This window comes from Mixophyes fleayi, chromosome 1 (assembly GCF_038048845.1).
Source record: "Mixophyes fleayi isolate aMixFle1 chromosome 1, aMixFle1.hap1, whole genome shotgun sequence".
Taxonomy (NCBI): domain Eukaryota; kingdom Metazoa; phylum Chordata; class Amphibia; order Anura; family Limnodynastidae; genus Mixophyes; species Mixophyes fleayi.
The window spans coordinates 453,128,991-453,151,016 of record NC_134402.1 but is presented as its reverse complement, the minus strand read 5'-3'; the positions used below and the strand labels follow the sequence as shown (position 1 = coordinate 453,151,016).

Below are 22,026 nucleotides of genomic sequence, written 5' to 3'. Positions count from 1 at the left end.
ATATGTGCATAGAAGTATGGGCAGCTCAGTGGTTAGCACTTCTGCCTCACAGCACTGGGGCCATGAGTTCAATACCCAACCCTGGCCTTATCTGTGTGGAGTTTGTATGTTCTCCCCGTGTTTCCGTGGGTTTCCTCCAGGTGCTCCGGTTTCCTCCCACACTCCAAAAACATACTGGTAGGTTAAGTGGCTGATATCAAATTAACCCTAGTCTGTGTGTGTGTTAGGGAATAGACTGTAAGCTCAATAGGGGCAGGGACTGATGTGAATGAGTTCTCTGTACAGCGCTGTGGAGTCAGTGGCGCTATATAAATAGATGATGATGGCACCCAACGCACCGGTCTTACCGCTCCATTTGTATTCTGCTTAGAGGCTGAGATCACGGAGGTACAGAGTGACTTCACGTCGGCGCGCGCTCAGCTCCCGGTAATGTTCATCGCGACCCCAAAGGATAGGAAGTCGGTGTGGACCAAGAAGCAGCCATCTGCCCAGGTGAGGTGGTCACATGATCCGTCACATGATCCGTCAGATGATCCGTCACATGACGTCCCTGTTGTGTTGCTGGTGCTCGGTTAGAAAAGTGTGGTTTGAGGGTAGAATAGGTAAACGTATTTTGAATGTATATGTTCCTTTCTGCTTTGTAGCTTGGACGTGGCATTGTTATGGTTAAGATGCGCCGGGCTGGTCGTCCCTGTGACTAAGGGGTGAGCTTGGCAGATGTGATACAACACCTGGGCATGCAGTAGCTTGGCACCATAATATCTGCCATCCTGGTAATGAGGTGCGCCACAATTATAAGGATGGGAATAATCAGCCAGGGGCACCAGTCTGTCTTGGCACGCTGACACCTTTCTCTCCAAGGTGTGCACTAAATGGTTTTGGCTGAATTGAAGTTAATTAACCTCGCAGACATTGTTAGGCGAGCGAGTCTGTGCAGACTAGGGGGGTGGGTGCCAGGCTGTGACACGTACCATCCTGTGCTGACGGTTGTGGGACTGGCCAGTGTACGGCGTCACCCAGTGATCGTTTATCCTTAGATGACTGAATGCAGAACGTCTGCTTTAAATCATTTTTTCGTATTAAATATTCACCAAATTTCTCTAACTGAAAGTAGAGAGATGTTGAACAACTTGTGAGTCCCGTCCGTGTTACATGGCTTAGCCTTAAAGTGTGCCCAGTCCTTACACACATGGAGGCAGCCATTTTGTGAGCAGATTGTCTATTCACTTGGAACTAGAGGCATCACCCAGGCCGGGCTTATCATTCCTACCTTCGTGATGTCACTGGGTCCTGGTGATGTTATTGGTGGTATTTTATACCTCCGTGATGTCACTGGGTCCTAGTGATGTGATTGGTGGTATTTTATACCTCCGTGATGTCACTGGGTCCTAGTGATGTGATTGGTGGTATTTTATACCTCTGTGATGTCACTGGGTTCTAGTGATGTGATTGGTGGTATTTTATACCTCCGTGATGTCACTGGGTCCTAGTGATGTGATTGGTGGTATTTTATACCTCCGTGATGTCACTGGGTCCTAGTGATGTGATTGGTGGTATTTTATACCTCAGGGATGTCACTGGGTCTAGTGTTGTGATTGGTGGTATTTTATACCTCAGGGATGTCACTGGGTCTAGTGTTGTGATTGGTGGTATTTTATACCTCAGTGATGTCACTGGGTCCTGGTGATGTGATTGGTGGTATTTTATACCTCCGTGATGTCACTGGGTCCTGGTGATGTGATTGGTGGTATTTTATACCTCAGTGATGTCACTGGGTCCTAGTGATGTGATTGGTGGTATTTTATACCTCCGTGATGTCACTGGGTCCTAGTGATGTGATTGGTGGTATTTTATACCTCCGTGATGTCACTGGGTCTTGGTGATGTGATTGGTGGTATTTTATACCTCAGTGATGTCACTGGGTCTAGTGATGTGATTGGTGGTATTTTATACCTTCGTGATGTCACTGGGTCCTAGTGATGTGATTGGTGGTATTTTATACCTCAGTGATGTCACTGGGTTCTAGTGATGTGATTGGTGGTATTTTATACCTCAGGGATGTCACTGGGTCTAGTGTTGTGATTGGTGGTATTTTATACCTCAGTGATGTCACTGGGTCTAGTGATGTGATTGGTGGTATTTTATACCTCAGTGATGTCACTGGGTCCTGGTAATGTGATTGGTGGTATTTTATACCTTGGTGATGTCACTGGGTCCTAGTGATGTGATTGGTTGCTGTGTCCTGAATGTTATTAGCCCACAAATGTCTGCCCCCATACAAAAAACATACATAACCAGCAGGTGCACTTTAACCTACAGGCTGTATTAGGTCCCTCCTTCATTCTTTAGACACGATGTGAAGTGCATGTTGGCTGTGACAGATCCAGTTAAACACTAGTTTATATAGGGCAGAGAGTGATTGTCCGTCTATACTGATGATTGTGTATAAAGCGGCTGGTGTGCGTCTGACCATGACGGTTGTGTCCTCTCCCAGATACTGCAGCGTATGATCGTCCTGGCCTCAGAGTCTCTCGTTATCCTGGAGAAGCAGCTGATGGCGCCGTCTGAAACCAGCGATGTGAAGGTAGGTGACACATTCAGCGATGGCTCCAAGATCAGTCACTGGTAACACAGATTGTTAGGAATAAGCCTCCATATAGACTGCAGATCTGCGTGTCCGACACCTCGGTATAGACACCATATTAAAACGTATTTACTGCAACAAGCGACGCTCCACATGAATCCTGTATTACTGCTATGTGACTGAAGGGGATAATCAACCATAACGAAGTCTATTAGAATGGGAACGTGAACCTCATTTAATTGTCCAAACTAGGAAGTATAATTATTACCTCTGTACGTTCCTGTTCTGTAACTTTATAATGGAGACATATTGAGTGTTGTTTTTTTTGTTTTTTTTCATATCTCGCGATACAACAGAAAAGTGCAAAAGATTGTGACGTAAGCAAGGACTAGGGGGGGGGGAGAGTTACCAGAACAGTAATGCACTGAATATTGGGGTTCCATTTTTTTTTTTTTTATTTTAAAGTCATTTAAATAAATAATGTACATACTATAAGTGGGCGGGGCTACATTAGAGGAGGGATTAGTCTGCCGTCTGAGTAATGCATGCTGACTGTTCTCGAGCTGTACAGCAGGGGGCGCTGCAGCTACACACCATCAATGATATATTATTAAGTACAAAGATTTCTCATCTCTGTCAAATACTTCTCATATCCTAGCAATATACGGTGCTGGGTGTAGGTACGATCATACTAGGGAGAGTCCAATTTGCTTGTAGTGTTTTAGGATTAAGGCTAAGTACAATGTACACAGTAGTTGGGTTTTTAACCTATAAAAGACGGAGTCTCAGAAAAAAGCAAAATAGGTTGCAGCGAAGTGTAATTTATCTGATTGTTCTGCCAGTTGTATGAATGTGTGATGTGTATCAGTCCTGAGATCACACAGCTGCTGAATTTCAAAGGCGGACTCTGTTTTTTAAGTTCTGTCTATTAAATGAGTTACACAATAAACAATATTAATAGCTGGTGTTTACACATTAAATAGCTATATCCCCCCCACCCCCCATGCTCTTTCGTATTTGGAGGAGGGGCTTCTCAGTGCAGACAGGATTATAGACTTGCATTGCAGACATGCTCTGTGTGAATTTGTAAAGCCTTACACAGGGCGGGGTCAGTGATGCCACAGCAGCTTAAGTGACTGCAGTCTTGGCTTCCCCCATCCCCCCTGTCCAATCAGGACACCATCCTAAAGATTTGGGAGGAGCTACAGCTCTCTGTAATGTGGTCATTACCTCTCTGCAGTGAACAATGTAATATACTTTCCAGGTTCATATCTAAAGAACCACTTTAAACCCAAAATTGACATTTTCAAAGGCTTTTGTTTAATGTTTTTACTGGTACATTTTGAAAAGTGGGAGTGGTAGTGGGGGAGCTCTGCATGTGGTTAGTGGTGAACAGCCTGTAGATTCCCTCTGCCGGTGGTGCTTCTCTTGTGCTGTGTAGCTGTCATTATCTGGTCTCACTCCTTCCATACAGATAGATCTCGGTATGTGCTCAGTGCTGGTTCTATATCGCAGCCCCAATCTTTGGGTCTAGGTATATAATTCACACCTGTTTTTGTAAAAGGAAATGGTTCTAATTGCTCAAGTGAGAAGTCTGCAGCTAATCGCAGTGCATCAGCACAGTGGTTAGCATTGCTGTCTCACAGCGCTGGGTCCATAAATTCATACCAGGTCCCTAGCTCTCTGGAATCTGTATGGTCTCCCCAGGTTCGCGTGGTTCTCCTCTGGGGGCTACAGTTTCCTCCCACACCCCATAAACATCCTCATGTGAATGACTCGATATTCTCTGGAAAGTGCTGAGTATTCTGTCCAGATAATTGACGATATCTATTGTAAATACATGAATATTGTTACACTTTTCATACAGAAGTAGCATAAACTGCAATGTAGGCGGAGAGTATTAAATGTATTCTCTAGCCTTATATGTTTTTTCGCTTTGTATTTATTTATTGTAAATATTACTGTATGAGTGTAAGAATATTCTGGTTGTAGGACTTTTCCCAGCACCATCATTGGAACTAGGTAATCTGTTTGTTAAACTCAGCATTTATCTATTCTCCCTGAAGACTCCTGTCAGCAATACAGAATTATTCAAGCTTAATAATTCTTTTATAGTGCAGTTTCTGAGGGCATGGTCTATAGATGTGTATGTGACGGCTGTGTGTGTGTAGGTAGCAGACATAACAATAAGTTTTGTTGACAGATTTAAAGTTGAGAACCAAAAATGTCATTTGAATCATGCTGATTATAGTGATTGTTTACTGAAGCTGCAGTCCTCTGACTAACCGTCACGTTCGCTTCAGGATTAAATAGCTAGGACTGAAAATAGGAGCAGACGTAGAACGAATCAATGCGCGTGGTATGATAATCCTCAATATAGTGATGACCACCCGCTGCTGATCATTCCGGCGATATTGGGCAGTTGGATGATCCTATTGGTGCAATTCCAGGTACTGTAATTATTTGATGCTTCATTATCTGGAATGCTGAGAAGTGTGGTTGGAATATTAGCAGTCTAGGACGATTTGGTCCTTGTCAGTGACCCAGGCCGGGATCCTGACTGCTTGCCCCAAGAGCCGTAGGGTCGAAACGCATCTAATTTGGCCACCCACGCTCACCGGCCGGGTCCGGGTTATTTGTGGCCAGCGTTCATGTTGCTCAGAGAAGATCATGCTCAATGCACAGACAGCTGTGACCGGATGGACTTACTTCACCGTCCTTGGTGGGAGGAAGAAGGATGAGGGATGTTCTTCCTGCACAGTTTATCAGGGTTTCCTTCTCACCGTCAGTAACTGACCGTTACTGACCACTACTCCTGATGTCACCAGCCACCAGACACTCACAGACAGCTGTGACCGGATGGGCTCACTTCACCGTCCTTGGTGGGAGGAAGAAGGATGAGGGATGTTCTTCCTGCACAGTTTCTCAGGGTTTCCTTCTCACCGTCAGTAACCGACCGTTACTGACCACTCCTCCTGATGTCACCTGGCCACCAGACACTCACAGACAGCTGTGACCGGATGGGCTCACTTCACCGTCCTTGGTGGGAGGAAGAAGGATGAGGGATGTTCTTCCTGCACAGTTTCTCAGGGTTTCCTTCTCACCGTCAGTAACCGACCGTTACTGACCACTCCTCCTGATGTCACCAGCCACCAGACACTCACAGACAGCTGTGACCGGATGGGCTCACTTCACCGTCCTTGGTGGGAGGAAGAAGGATGAGGGATGTTCTTCCTGCACAGTTTCTCAGGGTTTCCTTCTCACCGTCAGTAACCGACCGTTACTGACCACTCCTCCTGATGTCACCAGCCACCAGACACTCACAGACAGCTGTGACCGGATGGGCTCACTTCACCGTCCTTGGTGGGAGGAAGAAGGATGAGGGATGTTCTTCCTGCACAGTTTCTCAGGGTTTCCTTCTCACCGTCAGTAACCGACCGTTACTGACCACTCCTCCTGATGTCACCTGGCCACCAGACACTCACAGACAGCTGTGACCGGATGGGCTCACTTCACCGTCCTTGGTGGGAGGAAGAAGGATGAGGGATGTTCTTCCTGCACAGTTTATCAGGGTTTCCTTCTCACCGTCAGTAACCGACCGTTACTGACCACTCCTCCTGATGTCACCTGGCCACCAGACACTCACAGACAGCTGTGACCGGATGGGCTCACTTCACCGTCCTTGGTGGGAGGAAGAAGGATGAGGGATGTTCTTCCTGCACAGTTTCTCAGGGTTTCCTTCTCACCGTCAGTAACCGACCGTTACTGACCACTCCTCCTGATGTCACCAGCCACCAGACATTCACAGACAGCTGTGACCGGATGGGCTCACTTCACCGTCCTTGGTGGGAGGAAGAAGGATGAGGGATGTTCTTCCTGCACAGTTTCTCAGGGTTTCCTTCTCACCGTCAGTAACCGACCGTTACTGACCACTCCTCCTGATGTCACCTGGCCACCAGACACTCACAGACAGCTGTGACCGGATGGGCTCACTTCACCGTCCTTGGTGGGAGGAAGAAGGATGAGGGATGTTCTTCCTGCACAGTTTATCAGGGGTTCCTTCTCACCGTCAGTAACCGACTGTTACTGACCACTCCTACCGATGCCACCAGACACTCACAGACTGCGAATGCCATCTGCACAATAGTTGTAGGAGAATCTTGCTGTCACCACTGGGCTCCTTTGCTGAACCTAGAACAGCTTACTTCTGGGGTATCTGGTATAGCTGCTGCAGCGCCTCTTTGAATGGGCTGGCTTGTACCTCCTGACCGCTGACTATGGATCAGGACTGCTGGGTAGCGGGCAGAGCGCTGACACAGAGACGCTGGGTTCAACACAGGACAGCTGGGGAACGGATTAGAGTGTAAGCTCTTGTCTGTTGTTCACAGGATACAGCAAGGAATAGGCGTCTGGTAGAATCTTCAAGCAGGGATGTTTATTGCTCAAGAGTCCTGACAAGGACCTTTACACAGTAGTTAGAGGTACTAGTGATCATCCAGAAGTACAGATGGTATACTACAGTTAAAATACAAAATATAGCTTTTATATACTGTTTCTGACACACTTGTTGACACAGCCCCTGATCCTAGCTGGCACCACAAAGTCTGAGATATCACATTGAATGTTTACCATGAGGATGTAACATAGTCTCTAAACTTGGATTTAACACAGTTTAAACTGTACAAAATTCACATCAATCTGTGATTTCCTAAATTACATGCTGTCAGGATTCCTATCTCTCTAAGGCACAGGATGAAAGTCTGAAGCCCCCTCTCCTGTGCATTCAGGCTATAGGATGTGTTGGTCACTCACAAATGAAAAGGCCTAATTAGCATGGGACTTCCTTTAGAAAAGTTACAAGAAGCAAATTTCTTCCAACATGGTATAAACGCTACATTTCCAATACAAATATACAACCCAATATCAAAAATCAAAACATTTGCATTGATATACAGTGACGCACTGCGCCACTAATTAAAATTAATTTATACAATGTTATTTCTACGTGATTCAGCCACAGCAGCTGACAAGTCCTCAGGAGCAGGTATAGAATAATGACCTTAATCTTTGGCAGCGGAACGATGATGGTAAGAGTGGTTTCATTGAAATGCAATGACTACACACTATATTTAGATGGTTTTTATATACTAGACCTCCGGAGTTATTTAGAGATTCTGTCCCCAAATTCTGATTGACCATTGGCTCATTGTATTTATATATCGCACATGGCGTTTCACCAAGAGTAAGCAAGTGAGGCCTTGGCTGGCAGAATAGGCAAATCCTTCTGTTTCTAAAATGTTTTACGCTAGGGCTACTTGACGAGCGCTATTCATGGCAAACAAGGGTCACGGTGGAACACAATTTTCATACATGTTCATAATGACAAAGCACTATGCAATTAATAGGAAAAGTGACAGCCCACAACCAGATCCTCTTTCTATATCAGTGTGACCTACACTGACTCGTGGGTGAGTTCCTCTGATTGACCAGTAATGTGTAGTTAGCGGTGAGTCGCTTTACAGCAGAGCAGTTGCTGGATTATATTTTCCTGTTGTGCAATTTTCTGATTTAACACGACGCACGACAGTGGCAGAAAAACAGTATGTGTCTTTTAGCATTTTGTAAATATTTGTATATATTTGATTATCTAGGGGTATCACATTAGTGTCTCCCTTACAAGTGTCTGTTCATATTTAAGAGGTAATGGAGTTTAATGTCGCACCAATTGTGGAGTGTCTGATCACGCCGTGATGCGAATCATTTAATAATGTGTTTCCTGCAATCTGGTGGAAGTGCATTAGCCCTATCTATGGGCAACACAGTGGCTCAGTGGTTAGCACTTCTGCCTCGCAGCACTGGGGTCATGAGTTCGATTCCCGACCATGGCCTTATCTGTGAGGAGTTTGTATGTTCTCCCCGTGTTTGCGTGGGTTTCCTCCGGGTGCTCCGGTTTCCTCCCACACTCCAAAAACATACTGGTAGGTTAATTGGCTGCTATTAAATTGACCTTGGTCTCTCTCTCTCTCTGTATGTGTGTGTGTCTGTGTGTGTGTGTGTGTTAGGGAATTTAGACTGTAAGCTCCAATGGGGCAGGGACTGATGTGAATGAGTTCTCTGTACAGTGCTGCGGAATTAGTGGCGCTATATAAATAACTGATGATGATCTATCAGTGCCAGAGGATCGGTTTAAAAAAAGACAAGCAGGGCCAGGTCAAGTAAGAGATTTTTTTTTTTGTTTGTAAAAACTATAGATTGGGTAAGGGTCTCGTTCCTGTGATTGCATACTGCGTTACATAATCCTAGAAACCTAAGACCGGGGGGGATTCTTGCGCGCTCTGGATTTCCCCTTTAGGATTGAACAGATCGGACCATCCCGGGGACATTAATACAATATCCCCCACAAAAAATTAAACTGGCACAGACTAAAAAACATGATAGTACCGATGTACAGAACAGTACTATACCCCCCCCCCTCCCTTCATGATGTGTCCTAGGACTAATTATACAGCTATTCAGAAGCTATTGCTGCCAGATCTTGCATTTAAAACAAATAAGTATTTTGTTTGTGCTCCCATCTCAGATGATGCAGAACCAATCAAAGGGCGTTTTCCTGACACACTAGAACCTAAATACACAGAGAGATCAGCCCGCTCATGCTGGCCTGGCGTTTGTGGGCACAGTCTTACCCACACACAGGGAGACTTGTGGATTGTATACATGTTAGGAGAGTGTGCACTGGTTCATGGTAGTGCGATGTATACTCTTCAGTGTGCACGTTGCTGTTATCCGCAGACCTGACCTTGCAGAGGTGCATTCTGGGGAAGCGGCCTCTTCACGTGAAGCCAGAGTGCAGCCATTAGAGAGCAACGGTGTCCGACGATCTCACTAGATGTCTGGAGTCATTAATAAGGTTTCTATGACGGCTCTTTCATCCCACAGCAACCTGTCTGTACGTGAAAAATAAAAACCTCTTTCAAAACGTAAATAAAATGTTTTCAGCATTTTAACGTGGATGCCTGTTAGTCTGCCAGATACACAGCAGTATGAACCTATTGTATGGATGCCAAATAATCCCAGCACCTGTGCTTACCAGGGTACAATTGGGTGGTCTCGCACCCACTGGCCGTCTCTAAATAATCATCATCATTTATTTATATAGCGCCAACATATTCCATAGCGCTTTGAGTTGTCGGGTGAACCGTACAGTGAATGAAAGGTTAAGGGAATTATATTCTTTAAGAGGTTGGTGTATGTGGAAGATACTACATAAAAACAAGTATGAGACCTGTCCATTCATCATTACTATGTTTACTTTTTAAAATAATTTTTTGGATTGAAGTAATAGTTAGAATTGTACAACCGAAAAACAGGGGAGGTGCAGAAATTACCAGTGATTTGAAGGCACAAAGCCAACAAATGAATAAGTGAATAAATAATGTGACTTATTTTAATAAAACAAAGACAGCACATTAACTTACGTAGCTGATATACTCGATTTGAAGTTTAATGCATTAAAGTTGTATAGGGTCCTACACTGGACGGTTCACCTGACATGTCTTTGTAAAACACCCGTTAACGGGTGTGACGCTATAGAGACCGTTGTACTAGACCCACTGACTTTATTACTTGCATTGTGGTAGTTTTTTTTGTTTTTATAACTGCATATAAAACGTGAACTGAAAGCATCTTGATTTAAGTTACGGGGGCAGCATTTAGACGCATATAAAATACCAGCGGGGAAGTGGCCTAAGTTACTGGACGGTCTATCGGGAGAACTGCCAGGGGCCAATGTTCCTTTGTTCTGATACAGTGTAACAACTGCTGCTAGCTGCGACGTTCAGAAACCGCCATTGTGACGCACGGGAACTGATACTTTACTATAGACGGAGCCGCTTTGCTCAGACCGTTTGTTTGCAATGAAGTTAGGTCATTTTAACCCTTTCTGTATTTATGTGACTATTTATCTTCCTTTTATACAAGGTTCCCACGTGCTTATCATTGATGGCCTCCAATGTTTGTTAGTTGTATATGGATGTATATTTTCGGGAGGGGTGCTGTGTCATGAAACTATTTATGACTTTGACAGCAGGAAGGAGCCAGTGGATAAGAAGGGGGTTGGCATTTGCAAAAAATAAAATCTTTGCAATCATTTTGGTCTGCAGCTGATCGGTGGCTGGGGTCAGGGAATTTACTGATTTAAATCACTTTTTGTCTCGCATAACAAGGGGTTCACACGCGTGTTTCTCTTAGATATCTTTTAATTAGTCCCCATCCCCTCCAGATTCCTGCCCCCGTTCTTTGATGTCAGTGTAAATAAAGATATATGCAGCTTACTGGTCCATCTGCATCCACACCATGCCGTACTATTAGGGCCCTATACCTGAGGGTATAAGGATCAGACTGTGTTACCTGTCAGGGCTCGCTCAGGGCCTGCTGTATAACACTTGGTGAGTCTGAGCCTTGTCCTCTAGACCGGGGGGTGTAATGTAACATGTTAGTGTTAGCTCTTCTTTTGTACGCAGGAGAATGCAGGGCTGTGATCTCTGCACACGACTGAAAGCCGTGAGCTTATTCCTTTATTTATAGGACAAGTCTGTATTTGTCCTCACGTGAATCTTGTGTCGTCGTTGTCAGCAAGAGAATGCGAAAATCCTGGGAATTGGTGCAGTCAGCGGTGTTCTTCTGGTATACTCTGGACATGAGTATTTATAACGCAGATGCCGCACTTGTAACGCGAAAAGCATTCACAACGCTGTTATGAGATATTCATGGGAGACATGTAATCTAGCAGTGTTACATGGAAACCAATCTATGTACCTGACAGTTTTCTATTGCAGTTTGAACATGAAAGTAAAAAGCAGGTTGCTATGGGTTACAACATCTTTTTTAATTTATTTTTTCTGCAGGAATTATTATTATTATTATTTATTTATTTTTTTTTAATTTTTTTTAAAAAAAGTAACTTCCTTTCCGCATTTCAGTGATTTTTGTCCTATACACGCACACAATCTCATGTCTTTTCCTACAGTTACAACGAGGATCTCTGCTACACATTTTAATGAGGGTGGGAATGTCAGGAGATTTTGGAAAACGACAGTGGATTTTTTAAAATGTTTTAGCAGATTTTTAACATTGTGCTCCAAATTATGGAAAAATTCCCTTTTGTAGAAAATCCCAAGTGCCAAGGATTCCGAATGATATACCGCATGTGTATTTTATTATGGGCCAAAACATAGACCACATGTCCAATATACATTTGGTATCCTGCATTCACAAAATTAACCCACAAAATACAACATATTTTATTCTGTGATGTCTAAGGGGAAGAATCCCAAAAGTTACATTTCTTTACAATGCACATACAATCGCAATTATATGTCCTCAATAAAGTATTAACTGTCCCCCAGAAAATTATATAATTTTTTTTTGGATAAAGTAAGAAGTTAGTTATTCCCGAGGAAACTCATACAGTGGAAAAAGTTGTATATTTTGGGAAGGGGATCGCTGGCAGCAATGGTATTAAAGCAGAGGTACGCGTCCTGTGACTCTGTAGCTTTGTGATGGGTAACAGTCGGCCCTCCAAGCCTACTTTATTGTCCGATGCGTTTGTTATAGCTTGTAACACTTGTATAAAATGCTGCTGATGTGGTATTACAGATAGGTGTCTCTTTCTATCAGTAACTGTATTGTTTTAACTTTTGCGGTGAATGGTAATGTGTGGCCCTTTTGAAGGTTAGAGGGCCACCAGTGGGATTCCTGAATTGTATCAGGTTGCCTTTCCTTGATCTAGCTGTTGTGAAAATAGAAGTCTCAACATGTCCTTCAAGCCAACGGGAACTGAGTTCCTCAACGCCTGGCGAGCCTCAAGTTTCTATGGTGTAATATAGGAATGTGAAAAATGCGTTGGGTTCTTCTATATGTCCAATATCTTAGTAGATGGCACTATGGGAACAGCTTCTCCATGTGAATAACATCCTGCAACACGACACCACCCTCGCTCTCTCTCCTCCAGTGCCAACTGTTGTTGCTTCTCGTAGTAAAAGTCGTACCTTGATTTTACTCCACATTATCAAATGTCATTTCCCCCCTTAACACACATCTGCTTCGTTGTATATTTGCTCAGAATGTGATCTTTATCTGTTGTGCAGATGGTTTTTCGGCCTCCCCTTGACCTCTACGATGTCCTGATCCACCTACACTCCAAGCACATTCCCCGGCACAGAGAGGCGGTGGACCAAGCGGCAAAGTCTTTTGTTCGTGGGATCTTGAAGGAAGAAGCCGCGGCCAAGGCGTTGCGTTTCCCCGTGGTGGACTATGATCCAGTCCAGTTCTACCTCAATGAACTCCGGGTAAGGACCCTGAACCGCTCACAGATATTAACTTATAAATGCATTAGTCCATATCAGGGCTCCTATAGCTCATTACTCAACAGCATCCCAGTGGGAATACGCTTGTTTCATGTGTTGTGATGGAAGTGGTTATGTGGCTCTTTATTTTTTAACATGGGCCTTCATCTCTCAAATAACTGAAGACAACGCCTGTATCTTCGGTAGGGACCCAACCTATAACTATGGGGACCTGTTAATAAGTATAAGTACTGTGTAGCTGATTACCACTGTTATTTAGCGTATACCCTGCCCGTTTAGACCTAATTGACCACAAATGGGACTATATCGAATCAGAGAGCTAATCCTGATCAATATCTCTTATCTGATGGCGATCAGGATGGACATTAAGTGCAGTTGGTCAGATGCGGCCATCGTTCAGCCACGCAAATGGAGCCGTCAGATCCGCCTGCATGGCCTGAGCTTTTAGATCTGGTCTCACACGTATATGTACGTGGTCAGGATCGGCATATATCCGGCTTTATATCCCCATATGCCAGGATGGCGGCTAGCGTTCATCTTCTGCAGACACAAGCTGTACTACTCATCATGAGTGATTTCATAGTTGTAGAATTAAACCTCCAAATGGTTTTAATTGGAAAATATAGCCGGTCTCTGTATACCGTCCACCCCCTGCTGTAACTTGTTATAAGAGTGCTCTGAGTGCCCCGTCCTCGCTCTGTGGCATCTGTCAGAATATTACACATAAATGTCTCTAATTCCAGGAGTCCTATGGGGAATTTGCGCTGTTTCTGTACGATGCGTTCGGAGGGGAAGTGATTGGCGTTATCTGGAATCCCTCCAGCTTCACACCCCAATCCTTTAAAGTGAGTATGGTCTGTGGTACCTCTGTCATAGAATAAATCAATAATATAACAACAAGTGTTATAGTGATCATCTGGATTTAATTTATAAATAGTAATTTATATACGGTCTATTTTTCTAAACAGATCACAAGACAATGGTAATGAAAGTTTATCCATTTCTCATATGTGGATGAGGCAGCCATGTTGTGGCCAGAGCCCAGTAGTCATGGGAGACCTGCTTCTCTAGTCACTAGAAACTGATAATACATAGTAAAGGCGGCCATGTTGTAACCAGAGCCCAGTAGTCATGGGAGACATGCCTCTCAAGTCACTAGAACTTGATGGCACACGGTAAAGGCGGCCATGTTGTGGCCAGAGCCCAGTAGTCATGGGAGACATGCCACTCTAGTCACTAGAACTTGATGGCACACGGTAAAGGCGGCCATGTTGTACCCAGAGCCCAATATTGATGAGTCTGACTCTGGTCACTAGAAACTGATGGCCCGCAGTAATATTGATGGGAGTGCTGCCTCTCTCTTCATTAGGCTCTAGTGAGATCACTGAGGCACTTTGAGCAGTCTCATAATTATTGGTCCAGCTCACAGAAGATGGCTGCCTCCCCTGTGTCGCTGACGGTTCCACCTCAGCAGCAGTAATCTGTTTACAGTTGTAGCCATGAAAGTTTGCTGCAGTGGTAACGTGTTATCAGCCTTTCATCCCCACAGAAACCAGCCCAGTTTCTACATAACACCCCCACTCGTACAGTAAGATGTGACTAACTGAAGAACTTGTTCCAAAGTATTTGAAGATGATCAGAAGATGACACAAAGGGAACGTGTATTCTTTAGATGTGTTGGAGAGTAATTGGCCCCCACCATCTTGTTGTTCATGTGTAGTGGGGAGGGGGGGGGGGTCCGTATATAAAAAGATTGTGGCTTCTCCGTATGTGAGAGAGTGGTGATTGTCACGGCTCAGACGGGGAAGGGGGGGGGGGGTGGCCTGATCCTAAATAAACACTTTTTATCTTCATGAAAGCCGGGTGGAGCAGGATATACACCTCATTTCATGTTCTTTACTGTGTATGAACGCCCCCAGTCTGTTATCAGCTATTATCTTCTGTCTGTAATGATGATAGACGTCATGTATCATTAGGCAGACTCAATAGTGAATTCACACTGGTTGAATAACAAATCGTGCAGCAAAATGTTTAAAAATAGACCGTTCTCATCAGATTATTCTTTCTTCAGTGACCCCCAGAGCTGATCATGGGGTGATCAGAGTTACACTGCACGTCACCAGAGAGGCAGACCTAGGAATCTGATTGGACGGTTATTTCAGGGGCGTGGTTGCCTATTAAGGTGTCTTCCTTTTATTCCCGTTTCCTTAGTATGGAAATGTTCATCTGGTAGCGTGTCCGTGTCACTAAAAATAAACATGTTACACATCACGCCAGACAGATAATCACGCAGAATAACAGCAGGGATGTATAGTGATTTAGCTCTGTTATCTCAGCCCCTGTCTGGGGACCGCTGCGTGCTATATATACGCTGCACACAACTATGATGATACAATTACTTTTCTCATGTTATCTGTCTATTAACAAGCCAAGTTCATTAAAATGTAACAGGAAAGAGGTATTTTGCATCACTGTCGCATTTTTCGGGCATGTTGGGTTTATTAATTGATCCAAGTCAGTGACTTGGAATGTGTGACAGTCTGTCACAGAAATATGGCAGTATGTAAGCATCTGGAAAGGTGAGATAATACAAACTTGCCGAAATGTAAACTAATCTCTTGGTACATAGATGGAAACCAGCCACGTTCTGTTTATCTCTGTTTATCACCTGATATTGAATGTTTGATTGGTGTTGGTTATAGCACCTTGTCGTTGAGGCATCCAATCGTTGTTTCCAATGTCAGAAAGTTATTACTGTATCCTCTATAGTGCAACGTGTTTAGTAACTCGTCATTCCGCTAAATAGTGTTCAGATCTCGCCAAACCAGAATCCACATCCCACACTGATGAGATCTAATACTGCAAGCTCTGAATTTGCATATGTACTTGTATGTGTTCAAAGATATTTCAAGCAAAAGGTGATTAATCGCCATTCTCGCCAATAAATAAAATTTCAACAGATCTTGAGAAGTGATTTTAAAATAATTTAATACTAAAAGTGAAAATAATATACACCCTTGTTCCCCGTCCCTATTACTGACTCATACATTAATGTGCGATTTAGATAAAGTTTATATCGGGAAACCAGACAATAACCTTTCAGGGAAACTTTCTTGGATTTTTCCAAGTAGGTAAAATAATTATGTAGAGAATTCTCCTATGGTAATTAGGAAATTCGACCATTGTTTATGGTGAAAACGACAGAACTATGGAAACGGGTTCCTAGCTGTGTAATTAACGTCGTTCTCAACGGTCAGTGGTACAAAGAGCTTACGATTTATTCCGGTTACGGACATCATTTTTAGTGCATACTTAATATTTCCCCATTTTCCTTACAGACGACCAGCGTTAATGGAAGAATAATGGACAGAAAAAGCGACAACTTGTTGCTGGTCCCCAATGTAGAGGCCATGGTGGAAGACTTTCAGATTTTGGGGAAGGGTTTGGTCAGTAGGGTTGAGCCTCGATCGGAGAAATGGAATTTCTGAAGTGAAGAGCGCAGCTTGGAGATCCCACCGCAGAGGACCCCACACAGCCGTAGGGGCGTCTATTCCGTTACAGCAAATCATTCATTAGATAATATTTTTATACTGGTTTGTGATGATTACTGCAGTTTTGTTATAAAAGATAATTTTGGAGCAGATACATGTATAAAAGATTCTATATCGTACATAAGACATTGAAGGGTTGTGAATGAGCGGTTTTAGTTGTATTGAGGAGAAAGTGAATTCATTCCGGACATAAATCCCTATACAATAAATGTATAGTTTCTCCGCAATTTGGCTTTATATTCGTCTCCATCATTGTGTTTAAATACGTTTCTCTGAGATGTATTCACTTTTGTATTATCAGAAATTTGTATGTGTAAGAAAACAAAGCATTAGAATATTCATAATTATAGAACTATCCGCAGCCAATTGGAGGGTTAGAACAAACACAGGAATACACAAATCAGGAATAGACCAACCTGCATCCAGTCATGTTAGATGTTCATGATCTTATAATGCTTGGATAGAGATTTTTCCTTATAACACATTTTTATTTATGATCTAACACCGTTGAATCGACTATACTGCCTGGTTATACACAGAGTGCATGTCTGACAGAGCTAGAATATGTCCTTGGAAGGAGAACATGGCAATCCCTAGTGTGTAATGCAGAGCAAATTATTGTTAATTCTTGATGTCAGAGGGTTTTCTTACAGATCATTATCATATTCATCAGTACGTCTGTGTTTTTTTTTTTTTTCTTGTTTGATTCAGAAATCACAATTTGGAATTTGCTATATAACGCCAAAAATTAATAGAATTGACATCTGATCCATAATGGCACACAAGGGATCTGCTATTTAAATATTGTATGATTATCAGTTTATACATTCTTCTGTCAATATAAATATATTTATATATATAAAATGTGTGTGCTACCTGATAGGTAATACTACACTGACTTGCGTCCATGCTCGAGTGAAACACAATAGGTCTCTAATTCGTTTCTCCGTTGAGATAAACTCACATTCAGTTCTCTTTCATAAATTTTAATCGCCCACGAATGTGTGTTACATAACAGCAGATAAGTGAGAAGGAAAATATTTAGATAAGGCTACTAATCCCAAAATAGGTAAACCAAATCCCGCTAGGCCTGTCCCTTATCGAAGTCCTCTCTCTTCCCCTCTGGGATCACAGGACAGCGGCGACAGACTTTACAAACAAAATACTCTAACATCTCCCTCAGCGATAGATTCTGTTGAAGAAATCTTATTACTCTTTGGGGGGTATTCAATTGTTAGCGATATCCCCGGAAAACGAGCGCTCGAAAAATATTAGCGTTAATACGGTAATTACTCGCTGAATTTCATTTCGCAGCTGAAATTCAGCGAGTAAACTACTGTATTAACAGTATTTACGCGCATATTACCGTATTAACGCTAATATTTTTCGAGCGCTCGTTTTTCCGGGGATCTCGCTAACAATTGAATACCCCCCTTTGCGTCAGAGGTGATTTGCATTTGTGTTTCTTCTTATGAAATAGTTTGTAAAAATGCGTTGGGCCGTGCATTTCATGACATAAGATTACGTCTTGTATGTGACCAGAGGAAAACTTATTTTGAGACGGTCTATGCACTTGAAGGAGACAAACATTAGAAACGCATTACAATGTAATGTTGCTGCTGCCACCATTGTATGTAATGATCACATATTGTACACTAAGTAGCAGAATCTCGTGTGTTCTGATTATCGGTAAATACTCAGAGGGAGTGGACTGTGATACAGGTATTCTCTTGGATTGTTTTGCACTGTTTTTTGACACTTGTATCTGTTTAGTAACCTACAAAGATAAGTAAACACCCTCTAATTATTCCTCATCTGGGTCAATATTTTAGGACTCATCATGCTGCTGATTGGTAAATAGCTTGAGACATTCACAGTCTCTACTCGTGTAGTTTTAGCTTAATTTGAACCTACCACAAAGCACACTACAACATTAGAATAGAGAACCAGTGACTCGGAGGATGTGATTATACTGCCACAAAGATCTGTCGAATCTCAAGGAAAGACCATTCAAAGACTGAAAACTAGACCTGGAAGACCCTCACAAGAAAATATACATTTTTTTTTAAATGTACCCTTTGTTGACATCCCAGAGTAAATTAAGGATAGAGACCTGTGGCTGAGTCAAATAGAAGTAACTTATCGTAGCATTTACTTCAATTAGTGGTGCAGGCATCTCTATATCATTGCAAATATACTGATTTTTTTGTTTTAGATTTTTAGATGTAATAAGCTTATGCTCGAGGAAATGTGTTTTCTGCAACTGTCTGAAGAAAGGATCTCATGCTAATTAGGCCTTTTGATGCGTGAATGTCCCACACATCCATTAGCCTGAATGCACTGGAGGGGGTAGTTAGACTTGCTGTTAGGTTTCCTATCTCTCTAAGACAGGATGCTAGTAATTTAAGAAATCAGATTGGTGTAAATATTGTTAAGTATAAATTGCACTTAAAATCTAAGTTTAGAGAACATATTACATCTTGATGCTAATCTTTCAATGTAATACTTGAGACTTTTTGTTGCCTGGTTGGAAAAGGGGGCTAGTTTGCCCCACTTCCAACATAAGAGTCAGAAACTATATAAATAGAGCACAGTTTGACCATGTAATGTATTATTCCATCTGTAACTGCTGGAGATAACTAGTACCTCAAACTAATGTGGAACTCTCCTTGTAAGGACTACTTGAGCTGTTAAATCATCACTGCTTCAAGATCCTGATTTGATACCTGCTGTAATTCCTGTGACCTACAGATTAGACCCAATCTAATCTGTTATCCAGTGGTTCTGAGCATCCAGTATTAACGCACTGCCCGCTACCCTGCAGATCTGGCCAGTGTGGTAGGCCAGAGCGAACCATCCACAGCAACCCTGATCTGAAGGAAGAGGTCAGGGGTACCAGACCAAGTGTCCAGCAAGGGGGTACATTAGCAGAGAGAGTTACCCAGAGGGAAGCGGTCCTAGGTGCCAGTGAAGGAGCCCTGGTGATGGCAGCAGCAAAAGCCCCTCCTGCGGTTAGAGAGCGCATTTGGGATAAAGAAAGGGGACAATGACAAGGCAAGCCCAGCCGATCCCCAGCAACACAGACAGGGTGACAGGAGGTCCATCCTGTCACAAGACCTATTACTTTCTCAACAAAGATATATTATTATTATTATTATCCTTTATTTGTTAGGTGCCGCAAGAGTTTCGCAGTGTCATACACAGTCGACTATACAGGCTGAACAATAAACAAAAAATACCAAAACTGCAGAAACTCCAGGCAGGCTAATGCAGTAAGTATGGAGCAGAGGAACAGGTATGGAGACAGGAAGGAAGAGGCCCCTGCTCAAACGAGCTTACATCCTAAGGGAGGGTAAACAAAACTCAGGCACAAAGGGAGCCAGTTGAAGTATGTGTGGAGAGAACGGGGCAGGGAGGGGAGAACGAGTGGCGGAGATGAGGGGGTTAAGTGGAAGGTTGGTAGGCTTTGAGGAACAGGTGAGTTTTAAGTGCCCGTTTGAAGGAGCACAGAATAGGAGAGAGATGGTTGGAGCGGGGGAAGTCGTTCCAGTGAAGGGGGGCAGCCCGGGAGAAGTCTTGGATTCTGGAGTGGGAAGAGGTGATCAGAGTGAAGGAGAGGAGATGGTGGTCAGAGAGTGGGAAGAAAGAGTTGGAGAAGTCAGAGAGATCGCAGAGATGATAGAAGACAAGGTCCAGGGAGTGACCAAGAGAGTTGGTGGGGGAAGATGTCCAATGGGTGAGGCCTAGGGAGGTGGAGAGGGTAAGAAGTTTGATGGTGGCATGGTCAGAGCAGTTGTCAATAGTGATGTTAAAGTTGCTGAGTATGATGGAGGGACGTTCAGAGGAAAGGAGCAATATACAGTACCATCTGCCCGTTACATATAAAATAGAAATAAAATGATAGAAAAGAAAGATCATCGTCAAAGTTCACAAAAGATACTAAAGATATTAAACTAGACCAGTAATAGCAAAATGTCTTAATCACCGATACAAAGAAAATATTGTAAAAGTAGAAACTTGTTGGTGGAAGGATATAACGTTCGGGTGGTCCAGGATTTATCAACTATGGTCTCACCAAAAAAGAGCAGGAAATTTTCCCTGACTGGCAAATACTTTTTATTAATATGGTGACAATGATTTTATTCCATCCGGCTTTGGGTCTGTGACCATGAACATACTGTCCTCGTAACACCAGGTGATACTTCCGGGAGTTCTCAGTTGCTCATAATTGGCCGACTTCCTAAATAAACCTATCAATTCTTTATTGGTGACATAAGTTTTGTTCATAATTGCAGCAGTATCTAGGGGAAGTATTTATGGTGGTGAATAGTTGAAACCGCTCTATGAGTTGAAGTGCAAAAAATTTAGTTGTTTCTTAATCTAACTTGTATCACTCTATTTTGTGACTATCTAGCCTGGAAGGGCAACAAAATTTTTCTAGGGAATGGGAGGGGACCTATACCTTCTGAAGTTCTGTATTAAGTTGTATGTCACAAAGTAGGTTATACATATATATATATATATATATATATATATATATATATATATATATATATATATAAATAACCACACAATTACAACAACGTAACAATCTCCAAAACATTAATCTCACTTCTTTCAGGCAAAATAGAAACACAGAATTTAAAGGCAAATAAGAACCGCTTGGCCCATCCAGTCTGCCCATTTTATAACCTATGGTAACCTCAAATCTTATTTGATCCTTAGTCCTTTGTAAGGATATCCTTATGTCTATCCCAAGCATGTTTAAATTGCTCTACTGTATTAGCCTCTACCACCTCTGATGGGAGGCTATTCCACTTATCCACTACCCTTTCAGTGAATAGTTTTTCCTCACATTTCCTCTGAAACTACTCCCCCCCCAGTGTCAGTACATGTCCTCGTGTTCTTATACTTCTCTTCCCCCCAGTGTCAGTACATGTCCTCGTGTTCTTATACTTCTCTTCCCTCCAGTGTCAGTACATGTCCTTGTGTTCTAATACTTCTCTTCCCCCCAGTGTCAGTACATGTCCTCGTGTTCTTATACTTCTCTTCCCTCCAGTGTCAGTACATGTCCTCGTGTTCTAATACTTCTCTTCCCCCCAGTGTCAGTACATGTCCTCATGTTCTAATACTTCTCTTCCCCCCAGTGTCAGTACATGTCCTCGTGTTCTAATACTTCTCTTCCCTCCAGTGTCAGTGCATGTCCTCGTGTTCTAATACTTCTCTTCCCCCCCAGTGTCAGTGCATGTCCTCGTGTTCTAATACTTCTCTTCCCCCCAGTGTCAGTACATGTCCTCGTGTTCTAATACTTCTCTTCCCCCCCCAGTGTCAGTACATGTCCTCATGTTCTAATACTTCTCTTCCCCCCAGTGTCAGTACATGTCCTCGTGTTCTAATACTTCTCTTCCCCCCAGTGTCAGTACATGTCCTCGTGTTCTAATACTTCTCTTCCCCACAGTGTCAGTACATGTCCTCGTGTTCTTATACTTCTCTCCCCCCCCAGTGTCAGTACATGTCCTCGTGT

At 43.0% G+C, this 22,026-nt stretch overlaps 1 protein-coding gene across 3 annotated transcripts in view; it reads left to right on the top strand.

The window, feature by feature from the left end:
* The window catches only part of NOL6 (nucleolar protein 6), a 44,287-nt gene extending 27,558 nt beyond the window's left edge, over positions 1 to 16,729 (top strand). For all 3 annotated transcript variants that reach the window (XM_075186413.1, XM_075186403.1, XM_075186393.1), the window contains exons 22-26: positions 371 to 492; positions 2,495 to 2,584; positions 12,733 to 12,933; positions 13,695 to 13,796; positions 16,290 to 16,729. In XM_075186413.1, the coding sequence (XP_075042514.1) occupies positions 371 to 492; positions 2,495 to 2,584; positions 12,733 to 12,933; positions 13,695 to 13,796; positions 16,290 to 16,439 (665 nt within the window). In that variant the 3' untranslated portion in view covers positions 16,440 to 16,729. The remainder of the gene's footprint in view (positions 1 to 370; positions 493 to 2,494; positions 2,585 to 12,732; positions 12,934 to 13,694; positions 13,797 to 16,289) is intronic.
* Positions 16,730 to 22,026: the final 5,297 nt, after the last annotated feature.